Consider the following 26559-nt stretch of genomic DNA (forward strand, 5'->3'; position numbering starts at 1 on the left):
TGTTTAATGTATAAACATTATTCTATTTACTATCTTTGACAACACTCGATTCCTTATTTATTGTGTAGTCTTAAAGAGGCTAATACATTTATTTTATAAAATATTGTGTTTTACCTTCTCGTTCTTAATTATTCTGTTATTATTAATTTTTATCCCTAATTTTAGTTAATTTGAGTAGTATAATTTTGGTGGTTAACTGGCAGGAGGGTTAACACCGCAATCCCAGCGCCTGTGTTCTCTCCCCATCCATACACGCTGCCACTCTATCTCAGATAGAATAATATCAGAGTTAAATGGTAAAACCGTGATGGCTCATTGTTACAAGTTAGCTAGGCTGAGTAAGCCACGAGTTTAAATTTCATATCGTTTGTAATTTTTTTCATTTAATTCTCGATATCTCCTTTGACCGGTCAAATCATATTCCTTCCACTGGTTTCAGCTATAGTTTGTTGCGCTATAAGAAGAGTTTGTTATCAAATACTCTGGAAATTTCTTAAACTCATCTTGACAACTTTGATTGACTTGTTTTCAAAAAAACAATATTATGATAAAAGGGGAGTCAATAGTAGAACCAAGAATAATAATTAGTATTGATTTAATTAATGAACGATAGATTTATTTCAAAATAAATTTGGTTACACAACTAAATAAAATAAAATATTAATCTGCTGTTAAATAAGATTATATACTTGATTATATCATAGTATTATAAGCCAACTACTAGAATTACAAATAAAATAACATTCATACCTTAGTTATGAAATAACTAAGACTGAGAAATTTTTTAAAATTAATTTAATTAGTACAATATTATTAAACTTTTTGACATTGCAGAAACTTTAAATAAATAAAATAAATATAATATTACATAACTTCAAAATATTGGTTCATATTTGCTGCGTTTCTTCTTTTTATTTTTTGATTTACTGTTATCTACAAAAATAAATATTTTTAATAATTAAACAATAATAATATTGATTTGTCATTGCAATTTGAAGACATATTCGTACACTTTTGTTAAATAAAATTTATTTTCTATAGAATATTGAATTACCTAAATTTTTTATAACTATCTGAAATCAATATTTATTGAAGTTTAATATTTGTAATTAAAATTAGCTCTATAGCTATAGAAGGGAAAAATGCTATCAGATAAATTAATATAATAAGGGTATTATATATAACCCTTCCTCAACTTACTATATACAGAGAAACTTCCATTTAACAAAATTTTCTATTTAACGAATTCCTCTAACAAATTTAATTATGATCCCCCATGAGACTTTGTTAAAAAGAAGTTTCACTGTACAGACATATAGAATGATAATTATAAAATTTAAGTAAATTTTTTTTTATTTTAAAATATATATTTAATGTTATTATGTTATATATTTTAACAACAATTCATAATTAAAATATTATTTGTAAATAAATTTAAAAGTTGTATACTATAGTTAATTTGATTATCCACAAAATTGAGTGGTATGGCAGCTGCCAGCTACAATAAGCTAATTCTAAAGTTAATCGACAAAATGACCGAAGAAAAATGTAGATTAAATTTAAAACTAAACTATACTCCGGCCCACGAAAGAACGACCGTAAAAACTCGTCCGACGCTGCGCATCGATTCCCCTTCCATATCGCATGCCGGGCGATCGGACACCGGTCGGGTAGTGGGAATATATCTGTATATATCAGTATCGATGCGCGAATTACGGTCGTTCTTTCGTGGGCCGGAGTATAAGTATTTTATGAATTTGTAATTAAAGAAAATTATGTATGTCGAATTCATTGCGAAGCAAGTACAAAATGTGGTAAAAGTTAATAGAAAAAGTGTAGGATTTGATTATTTGAACCCATTACCTAAAGATAAGTTAAATAGTTTGTAAATGGTAAAAATATACTTTTGTTATAGTCGATTATAAGACAGAGATCACAAATATAAGTAATGTGTCCTTAAATAATAAGTAAATTAATATTATATACATACCGATACCATGTAAGCTCATGTTGGCTACAGCATCTTCCAGAATATTATTCATAGACATAGAATTTGGTCTAGAACCCAGTATTGGCCATTGAGACGATACATTTGGTGAAACATGATCTGATGAAGAGGAGTTACTTGCGGTATTTTCATTCTGTAATGCCTACAATACAAAGCTTAGTTATTATAAAATTGCAAAACTGTATTAATAACTAAATAAAAATAATTTTATGTTAAGTATGTTATATTTTTTTTCAAATGGACAATGTTTTAAAAACAACTGCCGTCCATATATAATTTAAACTATTAAACAATATATTATATTATAATATATATATATAATTTAAGTTATTAAAAAATATATTATTATTATTTATTACTATTATTTGTATTATGATTATTCTCACCCCTTCCCTAAAAATTCAACCAAATGCCTGCCATGTTTATTATTATAAAAAAAACTAAGTATTAATATACTGTACCTTTGCAAATGATAAATTACTTGGTGAACCATTAGAAGTATTTACTATAGCATGATCGGAAGTTGAAGTTATGCCAATTGATTTGCTCAAAGGAACCATGCTATGAAAAAATTTACAAATTATTTAAACATCTCACTATAATTATTATATTTCATGGAAGACTAAATAATAAATATTAAATACCTTTTGTCAGCAAATGGATCATAACCACATTCTGGAAATAAACTTCTATTATGCCATTCAGGAAGTGGCAATTCCTTTTTAGAATTTCTTTCTTCAATGCGTTTAGCTAACCGTTGCTCATCACGAGCACGCCTATCTCTAATAGCTTTTTTTTCATCCAAGTTAGCTAAATTTTAAAGAAGTTTAAGTTATTATCTATGTTAACAAGAAATTCAATCTAGTAGATGTATAAATCAAATTTTATTAAATATTTTTAACAATGTTAGAACAAATATTGGTCATAATTACTTTTAAATATAAATAAGGTTTCTTGACTGACAATATTACTCAAATCTAATTCAACCCATTCAAAAACAGTAGTTATGGGCAAGTGTAACAGAAATCTATAGCGTTTTCTTGATGCTTCAGTCATTGATAAGGACTGTTTTTCAATTACAATAGCATCTATCTGCTGTGGACTATTTTCTAGACTGCCAAACATACATTCTAACATTTCTACATTAACTGCTGATAAATATATATGCTGACCATCCAAAGCTGTTAAAATTAAAAAGTATATTAAAAAGATATATCTACATCTTACATAGGTTTAAAATTTTTAATTATTTACCTTGATAGAAAAAAAAATCTTTTTTAGCAGGTTTTTTCTGTAAAACCTCTTTATCAACATTGTTAAAATCATTTAAATTTGTCTTCATTTCTCTAAAAATTCAAATATTTCATTAATATTGATGTACCTTATTGTGGACTTTAAATAAGGATAAATATGTTATTATTATTATGTTTTAATTCAGTAATGTATAATTCTAATTATTAACATCTAGTACATGACTAATTTAATAATTTAATGTTTCAATACCATGTTTTATTATTTTGGCAGAGATATAGAGAATACAAGGTATCTATGGACGTAGTTTAATTTTTTATTAATAATTAATGTATCATATAATTAATACATGATCAAGACTATCTAACTATAACACTGTATTGTTAGATAATGTGTTTAAAATATTGCACATTACTATGGGAAAATAGTTTAACTATCTATTAAGTATTCTTAAATAATTTTTATAATTTGAAATCAATTACAAGAATAAGTAAATTCTTATGCAACTTGTTTAATCAACTATAACACATAATTTTACACTATTTTCTCTTTTAGATTGTATTATTTAAATTGGTTTTGACCAAGGAATGTTAATTTTTAACATGTATGAATTATCTTACTTTATATATGATTTTGGACTTTCATCTAAAACATTAGCAACATTATGAGAACATCCAGGAATCTCTAGAAAGTTCTTTAACTGTGATTGCTATAAAATATAAATTTGTATTATTTCATAATATTATACATATACTGATTGATTCTATTAATAGTAAACACTTATTATCTCAAAAAGTTATATTTTTTTAATTTTATATGTCAATATTTTTTTTGGAATTGTATCTTTTTGAAAGTGAATTTATAAATCTTTATTCCAAAGCAAAATAGTATATTGATAGTTTTGATATTAAATTTTAAACATGTGATTTATAAGTATTCAAACTTTAAATGAGCAGAGAGATTATTTAGCTCAGTGGTAACCAACCTTTTATGCCATAAAAATAAAAAATAAATTCTGGGCAGACCAACAATTTAAACTATTTCTTTTAATTGAAAAATATTATATTTTATTTTAGGCATATCTTTATCATCAGATCCCAAGTGGCTCTATTGTTTGCTTATTTCTAAACGGCTCCCGTTAAAAAAGGTCTAACAAATAGGTAAATACCTAAATGGCTCCCGTAGAAAAAAATTAAATTAAAGCTCACTCATGTCATGTACACCTAAATTTTTTAAAAGAACTAGAGTTCGTTAGGAGACAAATTTTCATCTAGTGAAATAACACGTATGGATTAAGTATATAAAAAATTTGCCTAAAAAAACTGCGAAATATATGATTTTTTTTATATTTCTACTTATATGTATAATATACCTTGATTGTATATATATTTTTTATTGTTTTTTAAACACTAAAATTTAATATTATTTTAATAAAAAATTCACAATATATGATTTTTCTGTATACGTTTTATAATTTACTTAGTTTACACCAACAAAAGTTTACCATACCTCTTTTGAGACAGTTTTAGGTCAGTATGAAATGAAAATGAACCTGTGTTGTAAAATCTGGAGCCGTTTGGAAATTGATCTTTTTTTAAAACGGGAACAGTTTAGAAAAATGGTAGCCATCTTTATAGGATATATAAGCCGTAACACAAGGTCAAGTCAAAAAATAGGAAATATTAATTTAAATTAAATTTTACCAATACTACATTTTTAGAAGATCTGAATTTAATTTAATTTTAATTTTGATTACTTTGCCGAGCTGGTTAATAAATGATTGCACACTGTATTTGGTCACCACTGATTTAACCTAACTTAACCTATTTATTTGATTATTTACTTTTAAAAATTAAAATTCTAAGAAAAATGATTCTACTTCAGAATATGAAATAAAAAATTAACGCATTCAACCAAAAAAAAAAAAAAAGGAAAAAATTAAAAATATAAAATTAAAATAAATTTATTTTTAATGAGTAATAGCTAAAAATTAAGTTAAAAATATTAATTTTAAAAAACTGTCAATACTTTTTGAGATAATGTTTACGGTTAAACGAACACCTTGCATAATTTATATAAATTTTATTCAAATTACTAGTGATGACGATGGTGGTGATCCTAGATTTGCATTTATTGCAGGATTCATAGATTCACAGTTTGTTTTTTTGATTTCCAAATTCTTATTAAAATAAAAATTAAATTAAATTAAAATGTATGAAGAACATTTTAAACTTTATGTATTGCATAAAGAATAAATTTATTTTATTTTATTTTACAAACAACTTACTGGTTCCTGATTCATTAAAATGTCTTCTCTTTTCGATAATAATTCAAGAGCTTCAAATATATATTTTTTTTCTGCATCTTCAGTTTCCCAGTAGTCTAAAAGTAGAACAAGAGCTTCTCTTTCTTGGTTTAAAATATTTAAAATCTAAAATGTTTCATTAGTAAATTTGTGTTTATAAATATCCTAATTATTTATGCTTGGTTTCTTACTAGGCTTTTATAACCAATTAAAAGTCTGGAATATGCTGTAGAGTAATTAGATTCACAAGCTGATAAAGGAATATCATCAGATGGTTTAAAATTATTTTTACGAAGTTCAGACATTGGGTATGCTTGTAAAGAATTTCTAGCACGCTTCATTAGTTGTAATGTTATTGATTGACCAACACAACATTCTTCTTTAATAATTATTTCAACGCTAAAAATACCAAAATTATCACATTGCATATACATTTAAAACATGACAATTTTTTACAATAATACAATATAGGTATTTTTCAAACAACTAATATTTAAAATAATACAATTTTAGAATATAGTGCATAATTGATGTATTTTATACATCTAACAATAGGTTTTTTTTTTAAATATTATTCTTACCTTTTTAATTCTTTTTTTAATATTCTAGAATGACATATGGGACAGCCAGCATTATCGAGTTCTTCATTTATATCTAAATATCGCAAAATGCAAGGCCAACAATATATATGACCACAACAAGTCATTTTTGGTGTTATTGGTATATCCATACATATAGGACATTTAATAAATTGAGTAGAAAACATTTTCTGGAAGAATAAATATATTATTTAGATTAAAAACACAGACTATCTACTGTTAATTTTTAATACAAACATATTTTAAGCATTTATTTTATTTACACTGATATCAATTTTTACTAAACAATTGAAACTTACTATCTGTTCAATACAATCCCAATCAACAATTTCATCCTGATCAAACATCCACTGAGAATAATCTTTTCCGAACTTGACTACAAATTGACAACTATTTTAACAAAATTATTTATCAACGTCATATTGTAATATTCATTCAATGTACTAATAATATTTAAACTAAATAAAATAATACTTTGCAATCAAAAAGTGTTTGACATTGAATTTTTGAGGAAATTCTTTTTTTCTAGATCCGTAGCCACTACGCATATTCCATTTATTATTATGATCCATGTGCCTCAGTACAGGCAATATATCATCATCATCAACATCATTTAATGATTCAGTTACCTAAAAATTATAATTAATTGGTAAAACAGATTTAAAATAAAAAAGTTATACTTTAATAAAACACAATAACATATAAAACAGATTCACAGAATTTATAAAATACAGAAGTACCTATTATTGGTACAGAAATACACAATTCAAACATATTACTATTATTTACAAACCTCGGAACTCTTCTTTCTACAAAAAAGACTAGCTCGAGGTTGCGGCTGTTTACTGTTATTTGAGTTCTTTTTAAAGCTGATATTTCGGTTAGCTTCAACTCTTTGAGGTTGAATATTAACAGCTTTTCCATTTCGACGATTTGAGTGCTTTGAATTTGATGAATCTATAAAATAAAATAAATAAAAATAAAAACAATTATAATTTTTTATTAAAACTAATAATACTAAATTATTTTACTCAAGTTTTAGTAAAATATTAAACGTTGAATAGTCATATGAATGAGTTATATACTCGCTAATAGACAGTCTACAAAAAAATTTCCCAAAATCTGAGCAAATATTGTGAATTTCAAGATAATTAAATTAAAAAAAAAAAATTAATGTTCCAAATTCCTTTAAGTTCAAGTAACGCAATTAATTGAATAGGTATTGAGTCAATTCAGTACTCTGAGCCAAGGCAGGTTAAACAAAATATATTCTCAATAAGTGGACATATTCATACTAATAATATGGTGAACACTGTCTAGTCCACTACCCTTAGTCAGCATTTTTTTTTACCTCCATATTAAACTTTTTTAAAAAAAATCGCATAGGTAGGTTGCAGATAGCTGGAAACCCACGGAACGCCATACTGCACAATATGTATTGGTGGTGAATAATTATTAATTAATCCACTCGAACGCAAAATGTTTAAAATCCTTTCTTATTGTATAGTTAAAGTATTAGAGGAACCACTATACCAAATTTAAAGTTCATACGTTATGTAGTTTTTGAGATACAGCGATCAGTGAGTGAGTGGTACTTGGCTTATATATATATATATATATATATATATATATTTAATCTTTTTTCTATGGTGAAAGTCTTGAAGTGTTGTGTACCGTATCGTCCATATCACACTAAAGTACTACAAAAGCGTTTTATCAATTGTTTATTTTAGACAGGGCCAGAATCTTTTCCCAGAATTCTTAGAAATTGTTACGGGCAGCCTGACACCTCCAAAGGACTGTCCCCACCACACATTACTCACACCAATTATTTTCCCCTTTCGATCAGTCTCTGTAGTATTCTGTATCTTATCTACGTTCTTTGGTCTTAGTATTTAATTTACATTTATTTATATAGGCACTCACACTGCCACTGAGTTACGTCTGCTCATAATGTGACAAAATCATCCCAACATACTCTTTCATATTTAGTCTACGGACCAAAATATGCCCACATAAGATAAAGCCAAATAAAATAAAGGCCATATAGAGTGCAATCAAAATTTGTCGATGTTTGGTTGTGAAATGTGACTGTGACTATGTAAGGTACTGAGGTTAACGCACGTCACATCATGCGTACACTACGTACGTACGCTGGCCGTCGGCACATTAGTCATTACTGAATGCCATTCGTCTCTGTGAGGTTTCTTTCCATTTTATTCCCAAATTACAGCTGTAGCAAGGTGTATTGATAAGGTGTCGTCACTCTAGAGTCTATACTCTAGTCCATGGAGGACAATTACCTCCCCGACTGTTTTTGGCATAGTAGGGCATTTCCCCCCCCCCCCAATATATTTTCGATGTGGGCATTTTCCTCCCGTTTTAGATTCTGAACGAAGTGATGAATGTATTGATTTTACAATGATGTGTGTTTTTTTTTTGTGTCTGTGTACAGCATAACTAGTCGAAATAATGCTCCAATTTCAAACTATGGGGGTGGTTTACGATATAAAAGTGAATATCCTTGGTGCATTATAAAGGTAAAAAGTTAACATTTTCCAACAGTTTTCAAAAAAATCGAGAAAAACAAAAAAAAAATGACAGAAAAAACGGCAATTTTTACGCAAAACCAGTTTTCGACCAAATCGATTTTTTTTTGTGGTTGTAATTCAAAAACTAATCACTGAAAATACTTGAAATTTTCACCAAATGTTAATGTCAGTAGTATCTGTATATAGTTAAATTTTCAAAAAGTGTTGATTTTTTTTTGAGTTATTTATAGACCACTGAAATTTTCGATTTTTTTGAGAAATTTTTTTTAAAGTGTCGATAAAATTTTTTTGGCTCCATCAAAATACTTGAAAATTTTATACAATGTTCCTCATATGTTTTTGGATGACCAAAAAGTTTTGAAAATTTAATACAAGGTTCCTTATGAGTTGTTTTTAATGTAGGTAGCTAAAAAAAATTAAAAATCGTTAGTCACAATTTTTTTTTACAAGCGTTTTTAGTTCAAATTTTTACGAAATCTGTCGAAAACGCGAAAATTTGCAAGTAATTTTGAAGTTGAAAAATCATAAAATTTTTTTCTTTTATAACTAAGTTTTGAAAATTTGGTACAAGGTTCTCCATACATTTTTCTTCAAATATCTGTAAAAAAAAACTCTACCGGGTTCAGACAAAACATTTTTATGAGTGTTTGAAATGTAAATTTTTACAAAACCGCGTTAAATAACGGTTTAGCCTCAAACGAATTTTGATATTTGTTATAATTCAAAAAGTATAAGTCGTAGATACTTAAAATTTTACCAGTTATTTAGATTGGCATTTAATTTTCAAAATATTTTGAGTTTTTTTGAGCTATTTATAGACAACTGAAATTTTCAATTTTTCTGAAACATTTTTTTTGAAGGGTCGATAAAATTTTTTTGGCCCCATCAAAATACTTGAAAATTTTATACAAAGTTCCTCATATGTTATTCTTATAGTGATTAAAAAATTATAAGAATACATAGGCACAATTTTTTTTTATTAGCATTTGAAGTTCAAATTTTGACGAAAATTTGTCAAAATATGAATATTTGCAAATTATTTTGAAAGGTATAATTCATAAAAATGTTTGTATAGGTAGCTAAGAGTAGAAAATTTAATACAAGATTTTTCATAAGTTAAGCTTACAATAATTATAAAAGAACTTAAATTTTGGTGTATTCAGGCCATAAACATAAACCACCTTTTTCACCAACCACTGGAAATTATATCTTAGGCTGACAAATCATCTTCGTTCAGAATCGTTTTTTGGATACAATGATACCTATCATTGGATTCAAATTTAACACTCCTATTATATATAATAATGATCCATACGGCACCTAATGTACAGCAGAGCGGTACTCACTTGCCCGCTTTTTATTATCTTGCATTTGATAATTTTTTTATTTTGACCCCTAAAATGTTAACTATGGGTGCTCATGCTTACTAGACAATTAAAATAATCTTTAAGTTTATTTTGGCTACATTTAAAAGTAGGTACATTTAATTTAAACAAAAATATATATATTGATATATTATTGTATGGTATAATCTAACCTAACTTATAGGCATTAGCAGTAAAGAGTTCTTCATTTTTTTCTAAAAATGTGTAAGATAATAAATTTTGGAACTTATTCCTATAATATTTTATATTATAAACTATAAAGGCGCCCATGTATCAAATTTCAGTTATATAATATGCTCGTTTTTGTGTTAGAGTAGGTATATTTAAGGTCATTGAGGTCTGAGGGACAGAAGAAGATAATTAAATATCCATTATACCTAATTATTTATAACCCAAAAAATTTTGAGACGTCAAAAATCTAAATTAAATTGTGGCAATGTTAATACTGTGTTCCAACAACTGTAGACTATTATTGTTTATCTTAAGTGTGTAATTATTAGCTAATGTCGATTTCAATTTGTAACTCAGTAGAATCAATGCATCAATATTCAATGTTGTAATCAGTTTTTGCTACAACTGTTGACTGTAACTACATAAGACAAAAGCTTTAAAGCTATAGGTACCTATGGTATTCAATGGCGAATGCCTACTCTGAAGTATGGGCATGATCATTTACTATAATGTTTTATTTAATTTATAACAAAATAAATAATACACGAATTTATATTTAATCATAGATAAATAAAAATTAATAAAATCGTGTATATTATGTACCTACCTAACTATATATATCATAGAGCATAAAGAGTAGGTAGTATCGACAGAAGGGACGGATTGAGAGGAATTAGTACTCAATTGGTCTCAATAATTGAAAATCTAAAAAAAATATATGTTTAATGTTTATAATACACTCACCTATTACTATTAATAATATTATATTGTAGCTAAAAAAACTTAAAAATCGTTAGTCACAGTTTTTTTTTATAAATGTTTATAGTTATAGAAAACGCGGAAATTTGCAAGTAATTTTGAAGTTGAAAAATCATAAAATTTTTTGTATTAATAGCTAAGAATTAAAAATACAACACTAAGTTTTCCATAAGTTTTTTTTCAAGTAGCTAAAGAGAAAACTCGAAGCATCATTATAGGAAAAATTTTAAGTGCGTTTGAATTTTAAATTTTTACGATATAGCATAACGATAACGATTTATCAAACGGTTTTAAATATTTGTTATTATTCAAAAAGTATAAGTCGTAGATACTTAAAAATTTTACCAGTTATTAAGATTGGCATTTTCTTTACATGATTTAATTTTCAAAATATTTTGACTTTTTTTGAGCTATTTAGTTTAGACAACTGACATTTTCAAATTTTCTGAAAATTTTTTTTGAAGTGTCGATAAAATTTTTTTAGCCCAATACAAATACTTGAAAATTTAATACAAAGTTTCTCATAAGTTACTCTTATAATGATTTAAAAATTATAAAAATACATAGAAACAATTTTTTCTATTAGCATTTGAAGTTCAAATATTGACAAAAATTCGTCAAAATCATGAATATTTGCAAATTATTTTGTAGGTATAACTCATAAAATGAATTGTTTTTTTATGCTCCTTATTTACAAAATGCTACTTAAACCAATATGGGTCTATGGAATACAGCTCTGAGGATCAGCAAAACCTACTAACATCAATAGAATACAAACCTATCAATCCAATACTCTAAGACAAATCACTAAAGCACAATACTGCGTTTCCAATCACACACTCCATCACGACCTCTCCATACCCTTTGTTGCAGACGTGGCTAAAACACACTACAAAAGATTCCATAACAGTCTTTTAAATCATAGAAACCCACTCATGCATGACATCTCTTCCATGGCTATCCCGGGAAATCCTTCCAAACGGATAAAGCGCAAATGGTGTAGAAACCTACTGGATAATTAAATTTTAATAGGTACTCATGTTTTTTTTTGTTAATGTAGTACCTTCACTGGGAGGCTCCTACGCTCTATTATACTTATCTTGTTATTTTATTTTTTTACTACTTTCTAATACTTCCTCAATTGCACTTTTTGTTCTTTTTGTAACAGATTGAATAAAACATTTAAAAAAAAAAAAAATTCATAAAATTTTTTACATAAGTAGCTAAGTGTTTCAAAATTTAATACAAGATTTTTCATAAGTTTAGCTTACAATAATTATAAAAGAACTTAAATTTTGGTGTATTCGGATCATTAAAACATAAACCACCTTTTTCACCAACCATTGGAAATTATATCCTAGGCTGACAAATCATCTTCGTTCAGAATCGTTTTTCATATACTATGATACCTATCATTGGATTCAAATTTAACTCTCCTATAATATATAATAGTGATCCATACGGCACCTAATGTACAGCAGAGCGGTACACGCTTACCCACTTTCTTTTTTTAAGTTTATTATTTCATAAGAAATTATTTTTTTTAATAAAATATAATTTTTTTTTTCATAAATATAATCAATTATACTATAATTACCTATTATAATAGATGTATATTTTTGATTAATTCAACTATTTGAAACAATAAAATAATAGTAATATTATGTTTAAAAGATTGTCTAAATAAAAAATAATAGTACTAGCATACTGTATTATTCGCTAGCACGGACTAAGATTAATTTCATTAATTTAAAAATAATTTATTTCAGTTAGATATATAAGGAAAGATTATTAAAGAATTAATAAAAACTTACAAGTTACAAGGATATATTTATTTTTTACACAGTAACGAATAACAACGATTACTGGACACTGATGTATTAATATTTCTTAGAATGGATCATAGATGGCGTAAAAATCGCACTTGTACCAGTAGCTGAGCATTACACTGTAGTTTCATAGATTACTATAATAGTATCTCGTTTCCAGTCTTATCTTAGTTTATCTTAGTCCGTGTTCGCTAGTAAGTTAGAACATTGAAATCTAAAATTGTATCTAAAACCCAATCAATTGCTGAGTTGTCAAAAACTATCTTAATTATTTGATTTAGACTATTAAGATAAGATTTTTCTACAATTGTATATCGTCATGAGCGAAGGTAAATACTTAGGTATAAAAATTGTTCAAATCAGTTGTAGTTATTTAGTAGTGGTTTAGTGATTGTAACTCGTAATTCGTAAACTGAAAAAGATTTAAAGTAAAAATCGTTTTCACGTTTTATTATACAAGTTTTGTTATATTTATGAAAAAAAAAATTAAAATTTGTAACCTATTTTACTATTTTACTTATATACAATTTTTATTATATTTATGAAAAATAAAATGTTATTTAAAGTTTAAATTTATAAAGTTCATTAATAAAATGAAAATGGAGGAAAATGTCCTACTACGCCAAAAACAGTCTGGAAGAAATTATCCGGTTACCAGATAATATATACATCTATGTACACAGGGTATTGCATGATAAATGTGTCAAACTTCTAGAGGTGTTTCTAGACCTCAAATTCAACAAAAAAAGTCTTTATGACCAGAAATATTATCATATTATCATTAATAAAGAAAATATTTCAATAATTGTGTTTTTTGGTTGTACGTAAATTTCATATATTATAATGTTCATATCTGCTAAACCGTAAGTACTACAATTAATTTATACACAGATAAAAAGCTCATAAAATTAGAATTAAAAAAATACGATATTATTATCTTCCCGGCTGTGTCTTCACTGTGTTATCGCACAGTACAGTGACATTTCTTGTTTATTCTTTGCCTATACTGAGATATAGGCGACCAAAATAGGTTTTTCTGCGCATCCCAAATGTCGCACAGTACAGTGACATTTCTTGTTTATTCTTTGCCTATACTGAGTTAAATAGGCGACCAAAATGGATTTTTCTGCGCATCCCAAAATATGTCACTCTGCCTTAAGGAAACCGGTTTTTATATCAGGGAGATGCAAGAGGATGTTTTACGGGACGATTATTATGGTAGAATTTGGCCTCCTTATCTCTAGTCTTCTTTAGGTGAAATACTAACCTAACCCTTTTTTTTCAGGTTTGAAATCGACGATGCCACGGTTAGGTTTTCACAATAATTCCACGGCGCAAAATCTAACTTAACCTATTTCAACCATGGTTTCATACTGTTAAATACAAATTATTACATGAAAACATATATATAATTATTATATAAATAATATATTATTTATTAAAATTATAAATAAAAATGTTATTATTATTATTATTATTTTTTTTTGAAGTTGGCTATATTATAATTTATATATAGCGATCCAGCAATAACACGTTCAAAATAGAAGTTAAACATTATTATTTGTTTACATCCAAGTAAACATTATATATCTCTTCAGAGGTACATTTTGGAACATTAACATTCATCAAACCTGGATGTAGTGAACTATTCAATAACTCTGGAATAAAATTATTTGTTTCACTCTCATTAAGCGTTAATATTAATAGAATATAAATCAAACTTAAATTTTTCATATATATTTTTGGAATAGGAAATTTAAAAATGAGTAATGATAATATTTAATAATATTAATAATTGTATTTGAAAAAAAATAAAAGTAATTAAATACATGCATAAAAATAATTTAGAACATTATAAGTCATTATAGTTACATTTGCAATATAAAATTTTGAATTTTATTCCTTAAATTATAATATAATATATTATACTTTAGAATTTCTATGGACTAAGGCTTTGGCGTACCTAAGTGTTTATTTGGTAAACGGAAAAAAAAGTCCCGGTAAAAGTTAAGTGAACAATTTACTGAAAAGTCAATGATAATATATTTTCAGTCTGAAATACACTTTCTTGTACAGTTCTATAGTTGTACTCTGTATTTTAGTGTGTAATGTATAAAATGCTTGTTCATATAATATATTTGTTATCTACCATAACAACTAAGGCTGGGATTTTAATGCAAAGGCATCTTTCTTTCTGCTGGTGTTTTGAAACATTGTTCCGTCAGTAAAATGTGTTTTACGTGATTAAAATATACTATAATAATAATATTTTATTTTATTATGTATATTTTCTTAGTTTTTAGAGCATTTTTCACAATTTATTTATAAAATAAACGAAAATTGTTGGGATTAACAAGAAATTTTCTGCAAACAAACAATAGATTATATATATTTATATAGCACGACAAGTTATCGTTGATAATAATTTTACCATAGCTAGGCCTTTCCCCTCAAATTATCACCGTTATCTACCTATTGGCCATTATGTATTATTATCTTTATTACACCACACATACATGCATAGGTCGTAATTCCGAGTTCCGACGAAGATACATTATCGATATCTGGATATCATTAAATTAATAATATATATATTATGTATATATATATATATATAAAACTTCATTGACTATTTGACTATACATTATAAAACGGTCGGTCGTCCGTAAATAACGACGTAAGGGAAAAACCACCCAAGTACGACGTAAATTTATATAATATATAGAAATATAAAATTTAAGATTAATAACACAGAATAATATAAAATAACATTTTACAAGTTTCACAGCATTGTAAAATGGAATTAATTAATTCCAATAAAAAATACCCTCAGGTTGCGTATTTGGGATTTTTGTTTAATTTCCACTAAGAATGTTCTAATTTTATTCGTTGGAGGTGTTCAAAAAATAGCTCTATGAAGTGCCCGTGTTTTTTAAAAACTAGTTTAAACATAAATAATCCAATTTTTATTCCTGTAAATAATGATCATGTACATCAAGGAAATGAAAATTTTATTTCTGCGATAAAAATAAAAAAATTTAATTGGGAAAAAAGCTAAATTAACAAGTGATTTGCCTGCTCAAATTTTCGCAGAAGTAGTATCAAACATTCCCCAAAGTGTACCGCTGAATTGCCAAGAGAAGAATATCTAATAAGAACAATTAGAAACCACAGGGCATTTAATGATCCACCTAAACTTACTAGTGTAAACGAACTAATTATTGAAGGTAAATATACTGTAAATGTTTAAAAATAATTTTTAATTTATTTCTATTTAAATTAAATACCATCATTATTCATGCAACGGTTCCTAAACTTTTTTAGTTTACGCCACTCTAAAAATAAAAAAAAATCAACAATAAAATATATTATTAAATTCCAATTTAAAGTATTACAAAATTTTAAATTTTTATGAAAAAAAAACAATAGGTAACTATTAATACTTAATATATTATATATTTATAAAACATTATGAATTATTGTTGATTTAAAAATATAATAGTTTGAGAACCGCTGATTTATTGTATAAAATAACCTAGGTACTCATCAGGTGTTTATTTTATCAAAAACATATATAAATTTTTAATTTACTATATGAGAGTATCGGGAATATGGAAATGAAAGATTTTTGCTGTATGACAATAGCCCGAATGCTAATAATAGAATTTTAATGTTTGCCACTGATAACTATTTATCGTTATTGGCCAAATCTGATACCTGGTTTGTTGATAGAAATTTTGGCCTAGCACCTGAATTTTTCAAGCAGTTGTACTTGTACGTCATTCGTGTACAAATAAATTCTGTGTTTGTCACAGCAGTATATTGCATTCTGCAGAAAAAAAATCAGTCTACTTACGAGGAAAAAATTTAGTGTTATATTAAATGAATGTCAGGCTCGTGATCTACACCCAGATCCGTTAAATGTACACTTAGATTTTGAAATAGCTGTCATAAATGCTGCGAAAAATATTTTCGGATCCCATATTACAATTCACGGATGTTTTTATCACTTATGTCAATCGACACATAGAAAAATTCAAAAACTTGGTTTGTCAGGAATTCATAAAAATGATATCAATTTTCGACAATTTTGCGGCATGCTTGATGGATTAGCTTTCCTACCACAAGATAAAGTATTGGAGGGAATGGCATGTTTAAAAGAAATAATGCCACCAGATGCCGAAGACCTTTTAACGTATTTTGATTCATATTATGTAAATGGTTTCTATAGGCGTGTAGGTTCAGCTTCTACTTTACATTTTAAAAGATTCCACCTATATTTCCACCTTCATCGTGGAATGTACATAATACGACATTAATAGGGGGGGGGACTCGAACAAATAATTTGACCGAAGGGTGGAATAACCGGTTTGCAAAACTCTGTGGACATAAATACAATTAGAGGGTAAAATCGGCATGTTAGATTTTTTAACAGCCGTAAGTCACAACATCAGAAAGAGGTATGATTAAAATATTATTTTGCATATTGTACCTATTATTATAATAATTTTTATAATTATGTATTTTATATTTATTTATGTACTATTGACTGACTGTTGTACAGTCGTTGCCAGATAAATTAAGACGGCGGCGGCGGCGCTTTTCTGTAAGTGTAGCCCAAACTAGTCGCTGGCAGTGTGGTGCAAAGGTCACAGTTGGCTACGACGCGTGCAGTCACCAGTTCGAACCCGGCTCAGAGCAAAAAATTTTTATCATATTATTATTATATTATTTATATAATTTTACAATTTCTGCTTTTTCTTTTTAAATAAAAGATTATTATCAGAATATTTGATTTTAAATTAATATTGTAAAATAATTTTTGTAACAATATTGTTGGTTTATTGATGTATTTTCGGTAATAATATTGAAATACGGAGAACCACTGGTTTTCCGTTATCGCGCCGCCGCCGCCGTTTCAATTTATCTGGCAACGACTGTATAATATGTTATTTCATTATAACATTATAAATTATTATTATTATATTAAAACGGTTAACTGGGACTTTTTTTTCCGCGATTCGTTTATTTATCGGCCTTCATCACAGAATATATCTATACTAACTATAGATAAGGTATTTGTATATTATTTACATTATTAACAGTGAAGCTCGACTGCTCGAGTATTAGTTTCCATCATCTTGTTGGAGGGCAAGACATTAGATTTCCGACGGACGATTAGTGTTACGTCATAAATGTTATAAATCTTTATCAAATGTCCCAATTGGATCCAAATAAAATATATTTCGTAATATATGAAAAGCATATACTTATAGAAAATTTGAACAAAATTGTAGTTTAAACTTTCAATTTACACGATTTTTCATTAAACTAACTATGCACAGTGCATAAGTACACACAATTACACAAACCGAAAGAATTTATTAAACAATTCTGCTTAAACAACGTGTAAATAGTGTAAATAACATGTAAAATATTATTATTAATTTTAAACGATATTATTACATTGTAATGGTCATAAACTCATAACATATAGTCTATATGATATAGACCGCGCATTATGCTCGTATTGCGTAGAACACCTTGTAACCAACATATGTGCGAGAGAGATCATAGACATAATGTTTACCACTCCCGTATGGCCGTATCTTTCAATTTCATTGGTACAATATCGACGCAAAAAATTTCGACAGTTTGGTAGTTCAGAATTTAACACCAGAGTACGCCACCCTTCGCTCGAAGGCCGACTTTTATACGAGTCGTAATGGAGATTTACATTTAAATTTTATTTAAATGTATTAATTGCTGTTCAAATGTCAATAATCCGCATGTCAACATAATATATTTTGTGTCATATTGTATAGATTATTAAAATATACTAATGTTTTGAAATCATGTACCAATTATTATGTAAAAATGGTAATAATATTATATGTTATGTACCTACTATGTAGCCATATCGTACAAATTTATTGATTTAAATAAAATGCATATTTATTGTATGATATTTATATGTTTATTTATTCATTGACACATATATTATATACAAAAATGGAATTAATAATAACTACAAACAATAAGTATAAGATACGAGTTTTAAGAGTTAATAAAAGCTCAAATAGACTACTACTTACAGACCCAAGTACACCAAAATAAAAAAATCATAATATATTATATTTATATAGACCCATATGACATATACCTAATAACAAAAAAAAAAAAATTAAATATTAAACATGATGTAGAGAAGATATAATATCTACAATAGAGAATAGAATATTTTCACAGTAAAATAATAATATAACATATAAATATGCAAACAATTTGCATAATATGAACAATATATTTGTATATTCACTAATAATAATTACCTTTATTATTTGTTTTAGCTCGAAGATGCCATTTGCTCAATTATTGTAAAAAAATAAAATACAAAAAAATTTATTATTTTTAATATTAAATGAGCTGAGGACAGACAAGTTTAATATTAACTTAACGGGTGTGATGAACATAAAAATGTATTAACCAAAAACATTATTATGTTTTATTTACAATCAAGAATGTTTTTTGTATGTGATGCAGAAAACGCAAAACTAGAAAAAAATTAAAAACAAAAAAATTTAGCAAAGCAGTCCAAACTCTTGTAATTGTGTACACAACATTGTTAAAATATATAACTATATGATAAAACTTCCTTAATCGAAACTATTTTAAATGTTACGTAATTGAATAGAATAATTACTTTAAAATAATTCTTACGTGGTTATTGCTTAAAATTTTGAAGTAATAATATAAAAAACGACAAAAATGTTTATAATTTTTGATATTTTACATTAAAAACAATGTATTCACTATATAGAAAACCGGCCTTCGGGCGAATGGGGGCGCAACCTGCCGAGATAATTTGCGACCGGAATATTTATAAGTGGTGTCACCTTATCTTCTCTACATCGTGGTCTATGGTAATAGTCTTTGTTTGGATCCAACGGATCTATTAAAAAGATTTGTACGAGTGATAAAAACGTGTATGACATAAGCACTAATCGTCTGTACACAAAATGTGTTATAGTCCGTGGCGCAACAAAATTCGCTGGTGACAGGCGCGACTTAGGCGAAATAACATCGTTGTTAATGGTAAGATAAAGTAATAAATGAAAAATTATGTGTATAAAATATTTTTGTGTTTTTTTAAACAGGTTTAGACATCATAATATATATTAAATAGAAATCTGTGTAAAATTGTCAATGAATTAGTGACACGACACCTTATCAATAACCGTGGTGAGTCGTCCAAAAAATTACAAGGTTAATTTTGATAAGCACACAACAAGTATTGCCAACATAATATTTTCAAATGGAAAAGTAGCCATTTCCGAGCTGCGCTTAGGAGACACGAGTGACATTTAAATCGAAAATATCCCTCGATTTATTATGCCGCACGTCTACCAATGGTAGGTCGCAGGGCTAAGAAACGATGCCCCATAATTTTACTTTAACAGTTGGTAATAATTATCATATCTCGATTCCTTATCATTCTTTCATAGATAAAAGAAAACAATAGAATTCCTCTATTATCTATGCAATTTTCAGCCTAGTGCTTATCACTCTGTAATATGATTGGTTAAACGATTACCGCAAAGCTGACGCCATTATTGGTGAATTATTGTACCATATATTGTACAATATTTTTTTCGTACTATCTATTTAAACTGGCAAAAATATACATCTTTCCATCATCTCTATGAAACCTAACCTATTCAACTCAACACTGACACAGTAAAGTTGTGTGACACACAATAGTCAACAATTGACTTATTATACTAGGAGTTAATACCACCACAACGGAGGAAATGGAATTATAGTTTAATTTTTTTTCCATGAAAATGTGGCGTTGTCTAATCCTTCGGATCGGACCCGAAGGTTGTTGACCCGTCGTGGAAAACTGGGAAACAAAAAAAATATTTAGTTAAAAAACGTTCAAACCAACCTGCTGTCCGTGTCTACTAATAAGTCCTAATTTATGAACAGTTTAAATCAAAAATAAAACGATCGATATCATGGTGAATAAGTGCAGTGTGACTTGTTGCAAAAGCCTGTACGAGAAGGACAATGTCAAAGTTAGATTACACAGGTAATCAACAAAAACAACTCCGTACTACCTCCGTTGTGGAGGACGGAACTTTATGGAATGCATTGCAAATAGATTTGAAATATTTAATAACACTATTTCAATTCGTTTTCATTTTTATTTTTTTCATTTAGATTTCCTTTATCGGATCCAGAAATACTACCTGCATGGATAGCTGCCACCGGCAGAGAAAAAGATTGGAAACCTTGTAAAAGTAGTAGATTGTGTGGTAATCATTTTGAAAAATCTGAATACATAATTGGCCATGGCAAAGGTGTTTTAAAGACAAAATCAGTCCCAACAATTGAATATCGTGCAAAGGTTATGGTATGCGGTTTGAAAATTAATTGGTTTAAAATAAAAATAAAATCCTATATATATAATATACATTACTTTAGAAATACAACAAAAGGAAGCCATTAAATCCAAGTAATGATGAGGAGAAAACAAACATAGATTCAAAAATCGAGTCAGAGGTAATTTATAATTTATAGATAGGTTGATAAACTTGATAAATTTTTTAACTTGTTTTTATTTATGAACATTTCTTAACACATAGGATATTAGTGATACAAATGTTGAAATTGTTCAACTTGACTATGATGATTTAAATAATGAACATCAAAATAAGGATAAAAATTGTGAAAATGGAGAATCATATTGTAAAAACAAAAGTGATAAAATAAAAGATGAAAGTTGTACAAAAAAAAATAAATACCTTAATTTTTCAAACTCTGAGAATGGTCATGAAAATAAAGATGATTCTAATTGTGACGAGGCCCCCAAAAATGAATATGAAGATTTCAACAATGAAATAAAAAATGATATTTGTAACAGAGAAAACCAATGGTATGGTTTTTTAAATATATTAATCTGGTTTTTAAAAATAATACTGAATAAAATGTATCATATAGTTACATGTTTACAAGCAGTTTCAAAGAAGGTGTTGAACCTATAGTTTTGACACCTCCAGATGATAAATCATCTGAAGGAACATTAAGTTTGGTAAGATTATAACATACTTAAAATTTATAAATAAAGTATATACACCATTAATATATAATTTCAGAATTTTGACAAATCAATAGCGGATTCAAATTTTAAAAAAATTATGGCTTTAAGATTGAAAAAACAACGACGGACTCAAGATATTTATTCATTGTACTTTAAGACTTTGAAGAAAAGAAACTTTCTTCTAAAACATGAAAGGAAACGAAGTTCTTTTAACAATGATACAGTTTCATTTGCTACTTTTATAGAAGCTCAAATGAAAGATTTACGTAAAAATAAAAAAGTTTATTTAACTACAAAACACAAAATTCAAAAAATATTAATGAAAGCACAGCTTGAAATAGAAAATTTAGTCCAATTTAATCAAGTTTAAAAATAAAATTTTTAGTAATTGTTTTTATTTAATTTTAAAATATTATACTATTATTATTATACATAGTGTAGAAAAATTATTAATTTTAGATTGTAGAAAAATATTTTTTTAATATGTAAACCTCAATGTATCTTAGTCTAAAGATGTATAAACTTATTATTAAATTTTATAATATTTAATTTATGTGTTAATAAATTATTATTACATAAAATGTTTTGTTTTTAAACCACATTTACCTTAAATTATATAAAATATACTTCATGACTAAACATAATCAAATAATTAATTTATTTGATTTAGTGGAATAAATGCAGTTTAGTGCCCCCTCATCAATCTGACTTTTTTTTATCGAAACTTATATAACTCAACGATTTAAGAACGATGGTGCAATGAGAATTTGTCCCTCGGACTTAGTATCGAAGTAACAGCTTTTGGAAGTTAGGAATTTTGCGGTTTTTACGCATACCAAAATACGCTATAATTTACTACGTTTTTCATACATTTTTTCGTCAGAATTTATCAAAAACAATTACAGAATAAACTTAATATCAATTTACACATTATGCCTATATACGTTTTATTTGAATTTTGCTTAGTACACAAATACTACGTTAATTAAAATCTTACAAAACCAAATTATTTATAAATGGCAGAACTACGTTAAAATAAAATTGCATATTATCCTATACTTATATATTATGATAATTATTGTTATTAAGAATATTTGCAGAATAAATAATCGTTTATCTTTTGTAGGAGTGTGTAGCATTTAGTCATTTTTTGGGTGAAAATTAGAATTGTTGAGTAGTGATGCCCACGTTTTGCCACTCGCTCGCTGCGTAGCGCTCGGACAAACAAATCGAAAATATACCGTAATAATATTTAGGTTTTTTCTTTTTAATTATAAAATGAGTTTGAAAAACTTACCAATTTTTAATGTTACATATTCATTATATTAAACACAACTTCAAGGTGAAATGATGTCCAATCTACAGCAGTAAATTAAAGGGTATAAGTGCATTAAAGTGCAAAAACTCGAGGTCCTCTGCGCAATGTTTCGCGCATTCGACTAAACGTAAAATTTCATACTTTGGTAAGCTTTAACCTCAATAATAAGTCAGCGACAAATTCTGATGGCACCAACGTTTTAACCAGGTTAAAATAAAATATTACTAAAAATGAAAAAAAGATTTATGAAAAACGTGGTAAATTATAGCGTATTTGGTATGCGTAAAAAATGCAAAATTGCTAACTTCCAAAGGCCGTTACTTCGAAAATAAATCCGAGCGACAAATTTTGATTGCATCATTGTTTTTAATTCGTCGAGTTATATAAGTTTTGGTAAAAAAAATCAAATTGGCAAGGGGGCACTAAACTGCATTTATACCAAACACAAATTTACTAAAATGAATGATTTTATTCAAGTTTTGCTTTAAAATTGTTCATGATTTGGATTCAAAAACACACATATTATAGTGTGCTATAAAACAAAATAATATAGACAATAAAACATAATATCTAATGAATTTATATCTATTTTACATATTATATTGATATTTTTTGTAAATAAATAAATTTTGTATTACGCCATAGGCGTAATAGGGGGGGGGGGTGATAGGGGGAAATTGCTTCCCTCAAAAAATTTAACGAGGCAATGCCCTCCTGATATTTTATAAATTAATTTGAAAAATTATCAAAAAGGCATTTTAGATTTGAAAAAATTAACTACATAAATCAAAATGTATTTATTAGGTATACTTAGTCTTATCATTGTTCTTAATGTTCTTATCAAAAAATTATTATTAGAAGTTGTTGGTAGGCATAGACCTTCTTAGGTCTATGTTGGTAGGTATGATGGGTAAATTGCATTTCTTGCAACAAATAATGTTTCCGACATTAATTCAACAATGCTATTGCTATTTGCCTATCGTTATTTAATATTTATTAGTACAGGCCTATTGTACCTAATACCCGTATTTGACTCGGGATTGAGCGACTTTATAGGAATATCTTAAACATAATAAAATTTCAACACGGCGACGGTATTGTTTTAAATGGGCATAGAACGACACAATATTCTTATTTCTTATCGTTATTATTATCTATTGGTACTCTGAAAACACGAAGCTCACAACACATCGGTTTAAATCGTACTACCACTAGCTCAATGAGCCTTGACCTCTAAAAAAAAACGATACATAAATTCCTCTAGCTTACCTGTCGATTTCTTAGCGTCCGTCTTACTGTTGACCTGCAGCAGAGACTTTGGTGCAGGCACGTTCAGTTTTCTCTCCATCTGACGGTTGTCCGACATTAGTAGTGGTTGCACGGGGATTGGAGGTGTTCTCTCCAGGAGGAGAATAAGGTAGATGCGAACCGGACGGCGACATTGTATTCATTGAAATGCCATTGTCACACGAACGAATTTCGGAAACAATCGTATCGTCGTCGTTGCCCACGAGAACGGGTCGGGGATCGGGTTTGACGGACAAGGTGCACGAGGAATCAGGGGCGGCGATCTGAGAGCTGGTCTCTCTGTTCGAGCACTGAATCGGCGACAGTCAGAATATATTGGAAGTGCTAATAATCACTCGACGAGTTCGTGAGTGACAAGTTCAGACGCGCAGAGTAGTGTTTTACGCAAGTGTCACGCTAAAGCAAAACGAGAACGCTGCTTTCCGTACCGTGCGAACGCAATGAGAAAACGACGTCTGTCGGTCACTAAAACTGTCGGCGCTACTCACTTGATGTCCGACAGGGATTTCCTATAGCTGGAGCGTGCACGTCTTTCTAAGTCGAAACGTACGAGCGTTATTCGTCACAACGTAAGGCCGTGACGATCAGAGTGATCAGACCAAAAACGAGATTGCGTATCGCCAATATTGCACTTTATGTTATTATCATAATAATAATAATAATATATTATACCACAATCACGATGTACATCGTGACCACAATATTATATTTTATCAACCACCCAGTTACCAAGGTTGAATATTGTTCTCTGTGATATGAGAATTATAATACGCGATCTGTCTATCGTTTTTCATCCATGAAAATCTTAAAGTTATGGAGGTAAATGGTAATTACTAATTGTAGTTACTAGTTATTATTCAGTTATTATTATTTATTCTTACTCTGTGACTTGTGAGTTAAACTAATTCTACATAGTCAATATTCAAAATATGTTCAATAGTATTCTAATATTAAAACAAATGAGTAACGACTGAATAGTGACACTCTGCATCTATGGTTACAATAAATTGTAAATTGTAATGACCATATTCTAGTTATAACCACAACTATGCTTTAGTTTATTTACCATGTATCTATTTGTATGTGTAAATAGTTCCCGCTGATTTAACTAATGCAAGGAGATGTGGTAATCGAAACAGCATAATATTAAAAAATTCAATTAATTGTAAGTTGGGTTTTCATTTTTACTTTTTAGTGTTTTTATTTATCTCCAATTTATTTTCATATAACAATATTCTATAATATTAACTACATAGGTACTTAGTCTTAAAAAAATATTGTATAATAATAATTACTTGTCGAAAATTTAAAAAATAAATTAAGCCAATGAAGGATATATATAGGTAAGTAAATTTTAACGCACATTTTTTTGGATCGCTGTGAATAATGTGATGGTGACTAGTTAACCTTAAAAAACTTATTGTATATTAAATATTATAAATCGCTGTCGCCAGTACGGACAGAGATTGTCAAGGCTAAAATTTTGGATAGGTACCATTGCCCATAAGCTGACAATAGGATAATTTTATAATAATTAAGACCAAATCAACTAATAAGTTATTAGTAGGTAACCATAATAGTTAGATGATATTTACTAGTAAAACAAGTTTTTTAATTAAAGCCTAAGATAAAATTAAACATTTTTAATATTTATTAACTTTCTTTGTGTACCTATCATATTAAGCTTTGTTTAAATAATTAATAAAAAAAATGTACAATTAAATATAAATGTAGCAAGAATTCATTTTTAAGACAGGTATCAAATATTTAATATTAAATGATAGAAGTGTGTCAACATAGATAAATAGCGATGGCACTAATCCAATTCCAAATTCTTACATTTCGAGTTTTCATTAGTTTTTGGAGTACCTATCTAAATAGGTACATAATAGAAAAATAAGTTTTATTTGTTAAACAGCTGTCTTAAAAAAAAATAATATTGTTTTACCAGTTTATTCGTGTGATGTGTAA

General features: G+C 27.6%; 2 protein-coding genes across 2 annotated transcripts; one reads left to right on the forward strand and one right to left on the reverse strand.

The window, feature by feature from the left end:
• Positions 1-594: 594 nt before the first annotated feature.
• LOC114128652 (RING finger protein 10) lies at positions 595-25227 on the reverse strand. The gene is made up of 15 exons (XM_027993220.2): positions 24550-25227; positions 6957-7120; positions 6638-6792; positions 6463-6553; positions 6146-6333; positions 5756-5963; positions 5547-5690; positions 5355-5438; positions 3880-3968; positions 3263-3354; positions 2941-3189; positions 2653-2818; positions 2470-2569; positions 1991-2150; positions 595-933 (listed from the first exon to the last, which is right to left on the reverse strand). The coding sequence occupies exons 1-15, from the start codon at positions 24644-24646 to the stop codon at positions 875-877; spliced, it is 2046 nt and encodes a 681-aa protein (XP_027849021.2). The 5' UTR covers positions 24647-25227; the 3' UTR covers positions 595-874.
• On the forward strand, positions 20596-22457 carry LOC114128653 (uncharacterized). Its single transcript, XM_027993221.2, has 6 exons — positions 20596-20951; positions 21083-21275; positions 21347-21424; positions 21508-21797; positions 21863-21953; positions 22018-22457. The coding sequence occupies exons 1-6, from the start codon at positions 20878-20880 to the stop codon at positions 22330-22332; spliced, it is 1041 nt and encodes a 346-aa protein (XP_027849022.2). The 5' UTR covers positions 20596-20877; the 3' UTR covers positions 22333-22457.
• Positions 25228-26559: the final 1332 nt, after the last annotated feature.

The sequence above is a fragment of the Aphis gossypii genome, chromosome 2, assembly GCF_020184175.1.
Source record: "Aphis gossypii isolate Hap1 chromosome 2, ASM2018417v2, whole genome shotgun sequence".
NCBI classification, from domain to species: Eukaryota; Metazoa; Arthropoda; class Insecta; order Hemiptera; family Aphididae; genus Aphis; species Aphis gossypii.

Bases quoted from the DNA above. Each gene is read 5' to 3' on its own strand.
- LOC114128652 (XM_027993220.2), bottom strand. From the start codon at position 24,646: ATGTCGGACAACCGTCAGATGGAGAGAAAACTGAACGTGCCTGCACCA. The intron at 3,969-5,354 runs GTAATTTGAATA...TATATTTTATAG, and splicing joins CACCACCATCGTCATCACTA to CAATCACAGTTAAAGAACTT. The intron at 2,570-2,652 runs GTATTTAATATT...ATTTTTTCATAG, and splicing joins GATCCATTTGCTGACAAAAG to CATGGTTCCTTTGAGCAAAT.
- LOC114128653 (XM_027993221.2), top strand. From the start codon at position 20,878: ATGGTGAATAAGTGCAGTGTGACTTGTTGCAAAAGCCTGTACGAGAAG. The intron at 20,952-21,082 runs GTAATCAACAAA...TTTTTCATTTAG, and splicing joins GTCAAAGTTAGATTACACAG to ATTTCCTTTATCGGATCCAG. The intron at 21,954-22,017 runs GTAAGATTATAA...ATATAATTTCAG, and splicing joins CTGAAGGAACATTAAGTTTG to AATTTTGACAAATCAATAGC.